Below are 11,813 nucleotides of genomic sequence, written 5' to 3' on the forward strand. Positions count from 1 at the left end.
TAGGCAGCGATTTTCAATTTTTTTTAAAAAAAAATTCACATTTTGCAAAATCGCTGCAGTGGCAGCGATTTTGCTTTTTCCGGTGGAGTAAATCGCTGTTGTTCCAGCGATTTTGCCGTTTTGGTTAATATAAAATTTTATATACCTTTTTGGAATTTTTGTTAATATTTTGTACCATTTAGGCTCCGAACTCCCAAAAACCTGTATGTTAAAGGTTTAGTCGTACGCCAATATATGTTAAGTTTTATCTGCCCTAAATTTCTTATCATAAATAGTTTTTTTCTGGTAGGAAAAGATTTTCTTTGCTAGCTTCAGCATTACACCTGCTTATTTTGGTCCTAACAAGTGTTATCACTTGTGTGAAACTCCCATGTATTCTGAGTGAATTGGTTGAGGTTGTTTCTCTCTATATTTGTATTTCATATTTATAGTGGATTGCTCATCTCCTTTGTGGACGTAGATCGATTGACCGAACCACGTTAGATCTTTGTGTCTTTTGATATATTTCTCATTTGTCTTCTAACTCGTGATAGTTTGAGGTTTGCTTTGCTAGCTTCCGCATTTGCACCTGCTTATTTTCGATCCTAACAATATAAATATCAAATATTGAATAAAATAGAAAAGAATGTTACATAATGAGTAATATTTTAATATTATAATATATTCAGTATAATTACATCAGTGGAGTTTGGAGAGGATAAAATGTATATATGTTGCTAATCTTATTTAGTGATGAATTATCAAAACTTATTTTAGCTACGGACTATTTAACGACGAATTCAGGTTATTTTGTAGTATTTACATTTTTTGTCTATCAATATTTTATCTTTGATGTAATTACCAATACGCATAATCATATTTAATATTTTATTTCACATGAAATAATGTATAAATTATCATAAAACTTAATGTTTTTATCATTTAATATCGCCAATCAAACATTATATTAATTATTGATGAGATTTCCAAAGACCATATGGTAATACAAAAAAAAACTAGGATTAACACTAGTGGAACTTATAATACTTTGTTCAATTTCTAAGATTAGACAGAAAATAAATTTGACTAAGAAAAATGATATGACCATATAGCTTAGTTAATTAATTAATATGATAAGCAATTAGTTAATTAATTAGCAGCCAAGGAGAAATAGATTAGAAAGTACTAATGATGTCTCTGATTATCAAACAAATTGACTGAGTCTTCTTTAAAATTGTTAATCAAACAATTGTATGCATACTATGCCTAAGTTGGAAATAAATTAAACCTCCCCATAACAATTTGAATATTCTTTTTGGTAATTATAGCAAAATGATTTTATCTAGAATATATAAAATAACGAAACATGAAAAATCAATTTTAAAAAGTTTGATCATTATAATAAAATATCATTTTCGAGGGTCACAATGTAGAGATGACGTTTACGTAGGATCACAGAATAGAGGGGTTGTTTCCGATAAACCCTCGGGAGGAAACACTTATGAATACTCATCCAACAACATTTTATCTTAGTGTATATATCATTTGCTATATGACTACTTGACAAACAAGCTCTTCATAGTTTTACAACAACATGCATCTGCATCATTACAGCAATATTTACAGAAATATGCAGAAAACCAGAAGATTTTAACCTATTTTGAAGAGTTAGTTAATCTTCTAAAACCAAGTTGTGTATCGTCCTGTTTGCAACCGCATTACCTCATCTTCTTCCCGCCCAGGGGTAGCACCGAAAAGAAAAGCATCTCAGTTGGATACCTTAAGATGCTTCGATCCATGCTCGGGTGCCAGATTTTCAGCCGCAGCTCGCTTTGGTCTCAACTGCAACACAGAATAAGCATTTTAACCGTAAGGGGAAAGAACACGTTTCACAACAACGCCTTAATCCTCATTGATTATGTGTGAGTTTGCTCATATTATCGGTCACAAGATTGGATAAAGGAGAAGAATTGCAGTAGGTTGATAGCCATCGTAAAACTAGTCACTTTAAGATGAATCCTCACAATATAACACAATTACAAATTGCCAACTATTCATCGAAAGAAGGAATAAATGTCGATCAAAACGAACACTGACCTTCTCTTCGGCACGCTGCTCTAGGTGTCTCAGAAGTATACTTTTGGCTTCTGAACTAATTACTGGAAATTCAGATGCAGGTCATTAGTATATGTTGAATTAGAAATAGCATAGCTTAAGTGCAAAAGCTTTAAGCACATGCAATTCATATCCAATATATTTCCCCCCTTATCTGTTTAATTGAGATTCAATTAAAAGAAAAGATTGACGATGAAGCATGAGAAAGTAAACTGACAAACAAACTTGCGCATTCCATTAGATTTTGATGATTAGGTCTGGGGAGGGTGGTGTATACGCAACCTTACCATACCTTGTGAAGGTAGAGTGGTTGTTTCCAATAGACCCTTGGCTCACGGATATGAGCATATCCTCATAAAAGTTTTTTAACCAATAACATGAATGTACTTTAGATGGCTATGATACTATATTTACCAATTGTTTAACCTAAGAGAAATCCCTTTTTTTCCTTTTCGGTAACAGGATCTTACATATAGTTACTAGCCATGTCTAAATAAAAAAAGATGATGCATCTTAAAGCTATTGAAAAGTAGTTTATCCTAGTGCATGTGAATCAATCTTAGTTGAGTATAGAAATGTGGTAACGCGGCAAGATAATTATAATATCATCCGATAGAACTAAACCAAGATTTCTAAAAGGGAAAGAGATGAACATGAGAACTGTAACTTGTAAACACACACATTTACAGGAGTTTTAAATTAAATATAGCCATATGAAGAAAGGTAATAGCTACATTATTTTCTTGAAAGGCATATTCTTTCTTATTGAATCTTAAAGACCCTACCCTACCCTATTCTTGAACCCTCTGCCGAGCTCTACCCTGCCTGCATTTTTTGGAATCTTTTATGTAATAAAAAAAGCTTATGCACCTAGCTTGCTGGAAGCTAAGAGTTTTATCGCCCAAAAAGGGGAATGGAGGCTTTAGTAGTGCCTTACTTAATACACTAAACTATTTATAGTGAACTAATCCTTTCACCTGACTAACATAGAAAAAAACACCAGGCAGGCCTCGCTCTTTGTTTCGATGAAAGCCTCAACACAGACATACACGGAGAGCTTCTTAGACTATTTTACCTTCACCAAAACCAGAAGCAGAGGGCGAAAGTCCAAAACTAGTAATTAGGGGTGCTTGATTCTGCTACCCATATACAACTCATTGCCAATTGACATTCTTATTGATCCATCCCCAATGCTTTTGCGACACACTGATTTGAGGTTGAAACAACTTTTAAAGTAATAAACTGAAGTTCAAATCCTCAAGGGATGACTGGCTTAATTCTAAAGACCAACTCATAAGAATAACCAATAACAGCAGCTGAGCTAAAGTTATTCCATTCACCATTCACTTAGGGAGGAAGGGTAGGATTCTAGTCAAATATATACAACAATAACATGCCCAAATATAAAGTATTGTTGGACAATAACATCCAACAATACTTTATAAGTATCACTCTGACACATTGTTGGATGTTTAAGTGTTGAGCAGTTGTAATTAATCATGATTAAAATGGATCAATATCACCTTGATTTAGTTATTTAAGATTTGAGAGATCCAATATTAAATCCCTTACCTTAATGAATAATTAGTTGTGTCTCTTTAAATAAAGATTTTAATTTTGAAAAGTAGATAAGGTAAATCTTGTCCAAATAATGTCCAATCACTATCTATATTATTTCAACCATTTTTATTTATTAACCAAAAAATATAGGAGTATTGTTTTCTATTATTGGTAATATTATTTTTATCCATATTAAACAAGTGAGGTTTGAGGAGGGTAGTGTGTATAGAGACCTTACCCCTACCTTGGGAGGTAGAGAGGTATTTCTGACAAAACCTCGGCTCAAGGATTCTAGTCAAATCTATATAATCCGAAAACCTGATAAAGGTAGAGGGTAAGAGCAACCAATAGATAAATGTAAATTATGATATCAAAAGACGTCTAAGAAACAAAAAAAATCATTTTCTTGATTTACCTTGATTTGGTGGAGGAAGAGTCCTGTCATGAGTAGGGCGATAAGTCACCGGTGTCATTCTCTATAAATAGAAAGAACACAGAATTGGATAAGTGGATAAACAAAATAACTAGTATCCTCGAAACTGGAAAAAAATCAGCTTCTGAAAGCGAAAGTACAAAAGTTTAACAACAAATAACTTCATCATGTAACACTTATGTAACTCTAATAATTCTTAAAGAGATTTTGAGGTGCATATGCAGGTTTCAAATGTTAATTCACTTTACTTATCATGCCATTCAAAGCAATTATGCAACACGAGGACTTCCTGGGGGTCAATCATTATGGTGCTACTCTCGCCCAGGCATGACTTCCAGAGAAGAGAGTCCCAGAAGCCGATTATTATAGGAAACCATTATAGTAAGTAGTAAGGAACTTCACAAATTCAGCTTCGTGACAACTCCTTTGGAGACATAATGATCAATGTATGACCTATCCGAGTAACTTTATCTTCAAATACTCAACTATATTTACCTTCCTTATTTTTGTGATAACTACCAGAAAGGGGAAAAAAGGGCAACGAAAAGGGAGACCAGACTGCATACACAACAATAATCAGGAAAAAGTTCATTGTGGATAATAGATGCTTCAAATAATTTGCAGCTCTTCTACATCTAAAGCTCACAAGGTAAATCATAAACCTAGTGCTGTAACATACACGATTCTAGAGGAATTAAAGTGAATGGTGTAAAAAGAAGCAAAGCATGGCACCACTGAGAAAAAGACCGTCACCACAAGAAGAAAATTGACCTTCTCACTTCTGTTCAAGCAATTAAATTAGCCACCACAGACAAAGGTGGCAGCTTCGACGTGGATCAAAAGAAATGCATTAAAGCATGGTAAACAATTGGTTAACTAACGGGGGATGAAGATGAGGTCGTCAAGTGCTTTTTGAGGCTTGAAAGCTGAAGGATCAATGGGCAGATCATATTCAAGGAGCCAAGCAGCACAAGAAGAAAAGGTAAGAAGGAACTCAAAAAAGGAAAAAAGCTGCATCAGTAAATGAAAATTGTCATGGTAATAGAAGGGCTGATAAGGCTTCTTTTTTCCGCTTCTCTTAAGAGTACGACATTTCATACTAACATGATATACCCCACAACAACAACAACAAAATCCCAATGGAATCCCACAAGTGGTATCTGGGGAGGGAGAAAAAAAAGCAAAAAGAAGCAACAAATAGTAAAAACACATTGAAACAAGTATTATGTATCTTTTCTTTAAAGTCTTAGGATAACATGGTTTTCTGTTCCTCCCCTACATATTTATCAATCTGCATGCCTTAATAGATAACAATCTGTGGTTATCATTAAGCTAGAGTGCAATGTAATATGGCAGTAAATGTCAAATGGTGTGAGTCTACACTCTACACTATCAAAGAAGATCGTTTATACAAAGCTGAGCATAGCGTGCAATTAAGTCTCACACAAGAGACAAATTTAGCCTATGCCAAACCATCAATAAGACAACTACATAGATTCTATTCAATTCTTCTCGTTGTTTCATTTTTCTGATTAATAATGATCCACATTGTTGCTTGAGATAATATTAGATCTCTACAGGCATTGATATATGTATATGCCATCTATCCCATAGAAGTTAATGCACCAAAACTAGAATATACTTAATCCAAATCCACGTCGAATTTACTTAAAAGCATAAATATCATTCTTCTATAGATTATGCACCATTACCGTAACCCTATATCTCATTTACAAAGCAAACATCATTACATCAGAAAACATTCTCAAACTGAAACATAAGGCTTAAGCTTAAATCAGAGAGCTTAAGTAACACAACACCACATAAACACGCAAAAAATGACGATCAATAAACTACTCTCTCCGTTTCAATTTGTTTGCCTCTACGGAGTTTAAGAAAGTAAAGTAAACTTTTGAAACTTGTGGTCTTAAATTAACATACATAGTACCAAAATTGCTCTTTTTAATCTTGTGGCCTTACACATGCTAGTGAAAAGTTGAAATTAAAGAGCTGACAAAAGAATAAAGAGACGTTCTTTCCTAGACGAACTAAAAAGAAAAGAAAGACAAATAAATTAAAACGGAGGCAGTACATCTTAATCCCAAAATAGCTAGGTTCAACACTTCAGCTATATGAATTCTCTCCCTATATATACATATCCATTCTGATCCGTTCGGACCCATTTCATTTCAAATACTAAACAATTGATCTCTTAACACAAATCAAAGTTTCTCCAAATAGAAATTCTAACTTGAAAAGATCAAGAATTTTTCAAATACACCCCCAAAATTGTTCCAACAATTTTTTTTTTTGCATAAAACAAACATACCAAAAATGGGTGGAACAAAATAATCAACTACATTTCAGTCTCAAATTAGCTGGATTTCATTCTGCTCCATTCAGGAACACAAATGAAATCAGCTAAAATTATCCCAAGAATGCATCTTTTTGCTATCAGACAAAAATGGGTCGAACATAAATCAGCTAAAAAACACAGTAAAATTCAAAAAAACAGATTGATTAGGGAAAAGGGTGTTCAGAAAAAATCAAAGGTTGAAGTTTTATATCAAAAAAATTGAAAAAAAAAATGAAAAGGGTTCTTACAGAAGGAGTTGAGGGATCAGAAGGGCGAAGCTGGCTGAAATTGTGAGGGTCAATTGAAGGCCATTCACCAAACATTGACCCCATAACACCCAAAATGGGAAGAATCCAGAGAACAATGCCACTCTTTAAAGAGAGAACACAAATATATTTATTGTGGGTTGGGGGCTAAATAGTGTTGGCAAAGCTCCTTGTTTTATACTATCTTTGTGTTTTTTCTTTTTTTGGTTTTGTTTTTAGGTTACCTATTATTTTATTTTATTGTAGTTTTATATTTAATTTTGATATGGTTTAATTGAATTAAATAATTGAAAATAAACAATAATTACAGAAATCTCACCTTTTAATTTACTTATTATCATTATCTCTTACAAGTTTTACAAATATTCCAAAAATTTTCATTTTTCTCTTAAGTCAAAAATGACATTAATGTATCAGATTCTCTTTTTGATGTATGAGCGCGTGTATCTGACCCTCTTTTTAATGTATCGGTGCTTTGATTTTTTGGTCATTAATGTATCCGATCTTCCTTTTAACGTATCAGCGTTATATTGTTGTATCCGTTTGAGAGACTTTTGTAATTATAAACTTTTAAGGGATAGATTGTAATTTTGTCTTAAAAGTATCTGATTTCTGTAATTTGCCCAAAAAAATAATAGTGAGAGAAGGTTACTTGCACATTTCCTTCTTCAGGCCTTATTTGTAGGATTGCTAATTTGTTACGTTGTTGTTGATCTCTTGATGTGAAATTGATGTAAATATACTCGTCAGCTCTCTAGTTTATCAATACAATCAAAACGCACACTATTTATATATGTCAATAGCAAAAGTATATAAATGGATCATTTAATGTGATCCTTCAACTTTAGTTACGTTAGCAGACATTAAAATTTGAATGAAATCAATATATATATATAAATGAGGATCTTCAATCAGCCTATGTGGCATGCCTCAATGATGAGAAAAATATATATTTTTATTTTTAAAAAAAGGACTTTTTAGATTATTTCTTTTTACACAATAATATTATGTGTATATATATATATACATATATTGCTATTAATAAATTAGTTAATGAGCATTACACCTCCTAACTCCTAACCTTTCATATTCATAACCTTCAAAATATTTAATATAAAAATTATAACTCCTAAATATTACACCTATAAAAACCCACTTTGAGATATTCCATGATGGTCATTTTATTTTTATTTTCCTTATTCTTCATTTTTTATACCTTTGATTTGTTTATTTATTTATTTTTTTGTCTTCTTTGATCTGATGTTTGCAGGAGAGGGATGTATAATGAAAAATGTTATATATTTTGCATATTTTGATTTTGTGAGGTAAAATGATTTAATATGTCTAATTATCATTATCACTTTGTTCTGTAATTACATATATATTTGATATTATTAGGTTGAGTTGTTGATGATACAAATCATGATTCTTTTATAGAAAAAATAATTTGTTCATTTTTTTTTTTGCTTCTCTTTGTAGTTTTTTGAGAATTTTTTTCTTAATCTTGTAGTTTCTACCGACACTGATTGTCTTTATTCACTTTGTAAATTTGAAGAATCGTATATTTTAAATATTTTTGCTTGATTAGTTAATTAATTTTATGTATGTTTGTTGGTATTATTGTATGGATTGTTTATAGTTCTCCGGTTAAACCACTGATGTAACAAGAGTTAATTGGTTCCTTATCAGATTAATTAGTTAATTGAAAAAAACGCCAAGATATCTTATTTCTGATTTCGTCTAACAACATCATCCTCCTCACTAGCTATAAAAATGTTATACAAATATATAATAAATATAAGTAATAAAAAAAGTAATATATCATATCTCAATATAAAGTAAATAAAATACTAAATATTAAATTCAAATATTATATAGCTAAGAATCAAATAAATCGATTCCTGTTATAGTTTCGTATCTCACAATCACATAACAATGATATGGTAAAAATACATAATTTTAACGTTGCATTATTTTTTATATTATTCATATATAATTATTATTTATAGGCCAAAAATTTCACAATTTTGAGAATTTAATCAGCAAAAAATTAAATATTTTTTAATTTTATTTTAAAACATTCGTACGATTACTTTTTTTTTTTTGATAATTTCAAAAAATTTCTATTCCTTTTGACTAACCTTTTAATTCTGTGTCCCTTTTTAAATTTATTTTTAATTAATTTTTCTCTTAATAGATATCTCTCCTATAATATAAAATAAGAGAAAAAGTATATATTGTTCAAAATAATAGTAATTACTAAAAATAATGTTTATTATTAGAAGCATATTTGGATACTTTTAATAATTTGAAATTTCTAAAATGAGGTAAAAAGAAAATATGTCATATAATAAAATAAATCATAAAAATGGTGGAGGATTTACTTAAACATATTTTTGTTTACTAAAAAAATATATCTCATTTTCTTTTACCTTTTTCTCTTATTTTTATATATTTATTTTTAATTTAATTTATATCATAAACTCACACCTCTTCATCTTTCAAAACCTCTAGACTTAATTAATACTTATTAGTAATACCTATAACTTCCAACTTTATACCTTCATAACCCCAAATTACTTAATGTTTAAATTTGTGACATCTTAAAATCACATCAAAAAATATTTCTAACCAAATATATCTATGTTTAGCTTAATTGTCCTCTACTTTAATCTTGTAATGCAAAATCTATCGACAAAGACTTCTTTGTATAATTATTTTTACTTCTAATAAGAATGATACAAAATAAGATATATAAAAGAGAATAATTGATTATTTTTTTGCATGAAATTATAAGAGCAAGATCATTACTAAAAGTAAGACAAAAACAATTCTTGAAAACATTAAAATGTATTTGTAGATACGCTTAGCGGCGGGAGATAATCAAAATTATTATGAAATTATTTTTAAATTTTAAATATAATATGAATCATGAAAAATATAATAAAAATTAATTAAGAGAATTCATTTAAACATTTTGCTTAAATTAATAAAAAGCTTAAGACAAGCTAACTTGATTATGTTAAGATTTGATGCTAATTGTTACTGTTTTACAAAAATATATATAAATTAGTAAAAATACTAAAGACGAGCAAACTTCATTCTCTTAATTACGATGCTAATTGTTTGTGTTTTCTTAATAGAATTAAATAAGCAAAGACTAAAAAATAAAAAAATAAAAGAAAAAAGGGAGACTAAAAATAGCGTTGAAATAAATTTAAAAAAAAACTTAGAATTATAGAAGAAAATTTATCAAGGAAAAAATTAATACAGATAATCATTTCAAATATACTTATTACTTAACCATTCATCCTCCATTATAATGATTCTAAAAATTTACTTAACTTTTTATCCTACACTTTAATTATAAGAAAATATTATTTATCGTTAATAATTATAAATATTCATATTATTTGTGAACAGTTTTTTTATGTTTACTTTATTCAGAAAAAATTCAAGAGTCTAATTATAAGTTTTTAGTAGATATATAAGTTTTTTTTTAATCTTACCATAAAACTTTTTATCATTCATCTATAATTCTTCATTTATTACTTATTTTATTATGTATTTTAACAATAATATATTATTTTTATGTTAATTCTATATCATTAAAAATTATTTTACCGAACAAAAATCATGTATCACCCATTTTTTTTCAAAGAATCAATATACAGAGAACTTTATATCTTAATATATAAATATTGAATTACTTTTTTTAAGTCTTCAAATTATAGGTAGCTTATCTATTACGAATAATTTTTCATATTTCTAAGTCTGTTTTTGAATTTATTACTATTTTAATTCTTTTGATATTTTTTAAAAAATTTAAAAGACTAAAAATCTCACTTTAAATTTTTAACAAAACATCAAAGTTAACCATATTTAATTTTGAGAACTCATTCAAATGGATAATGAAGTCCTCTTAATTATATATTATAACTAACATAAAATAATAGGTACTATTCAACCAAAAAAAGTATAGATATTTGACCGTACAGGTATTTATTTTTTGATAAAATTAATTCATGTATTGAGTTAAAATTACAAAGCTAAATGATAAAATTTATTAACTAATCTATTTGAATTTAAAAATTAAATAAAAATGAAAACTTTTAGACACCGCGCATAGCGCGGCTAAATTTACTAGTTAAGTAAATAAATATACGCATCCTACATGGCAATTTCTATGATAAGTTATGTCATATATGACGTCCTACGTATTTAATTCATCATGGATGGTTTTAAAAAAGCAAACCAAACAAAGTCAGTGAGTAATATTTCCAAAAGTTTATGAACACCAAAAAAAAAAAAAAAATTCCTATTTTGTGACTCCTCAGTGTTATAAAAAATGGTATTATTTATGTAGAGCCTATGTATATGATTTAACAGATCATTACGAATGACGCAAAAAAATATTTAAAGGCAATACAGGGAAAGTCAGTAATATTTTGAAAAAATATGACTACTACACATGAAAACAAAGAAAAATATTTGAATTTCTATTTTGTGATATTTTCAAAAAATTATTGGCTTACACTCATGAAAAAGTGAAAGAAATTCAAATTTATATTTCGTCTTTCTAAATATTTTTTTAAAAAAAATAGTGTGAATCACTTAGAAATTATGAATATAGTTCATTGGGTCATTACATATGGTTCCAAAAAAAAAAAATAGATCAAACGAAATCGATCAATGATATTCCTAAAAAATTATGAAGTAACACATGAAAAACAGAGAAAATCACATAATTTCGTTGAATGACCTCTAAATTTTAAAAAAAATAAAGTGGATCATCGTGAGACTATATGTACTGTTCAACAAGTCATTATAGATGTATCTAAAAATATTGATCAAACAGAGTTGATCAGTGATATTCCTAAAATATTTTAGAGTAACACGAAAAATTGAAACATCCACATAATTCTTGTTGAGTGGTCCCTAATTGTTAAAAATATGAAGTCGATCATTGTGAGACTATAGATTTTGTTTCTCGGGTCAGTCATATCAACAAAAATTCATGAACTAACACATACGGAAAACTGAGACAATCCCCTAACTCAACATGAATTAGTAAAATTTTCTCAGTTTTTTTTCGTGTGTGTTA

At 29.0% G+C, this 11,813-nt stretch overlaps 1 protein-coding gene across 1 annotated transcript; it reads right to left on the bottom strand.

Moving 5' to 3' along the window:
* Positions 1-1,401: 1,401 nt before the first annotated feature.
* Positions 1,402-6,868, bottom strand: LOC107027152. The gene is made up of 4 exons (XM_015228331.2): positions 6,692-6,868; positions 4,070-4,130; positions 2,077-2,138; positions 1,402-1,821 (listed from the first exon to the last, which is right to left on the bottom strand). The coding sequence occupies exons 1-4, from the start codon at positions 6,773-6,775 to the stop codon at positions 1,747-1,749; spliced, it is 282 nt and encodes a 93-aa protein (XP_015083817.1). The 5' UTR covers positions 6,776-6,868; the 3' UTR covers positions 1,402-1,746.
* Between the last annotated feature and the right edge of the window lie 4,945 nt (positions 6,869-11,813).

Source organism: Solanum pennellii, chromosome 8, assembly GCF_001406875.1.
Source record: "Solanum pennellii chromosome 8, SPENNV200".
Lineage (NCBI taxonomy): Eukaryota > Viridiplantae > Streptophyta > Magnoliopsida > Solanales > Solanaceae > Solanum > Solanum pennellii.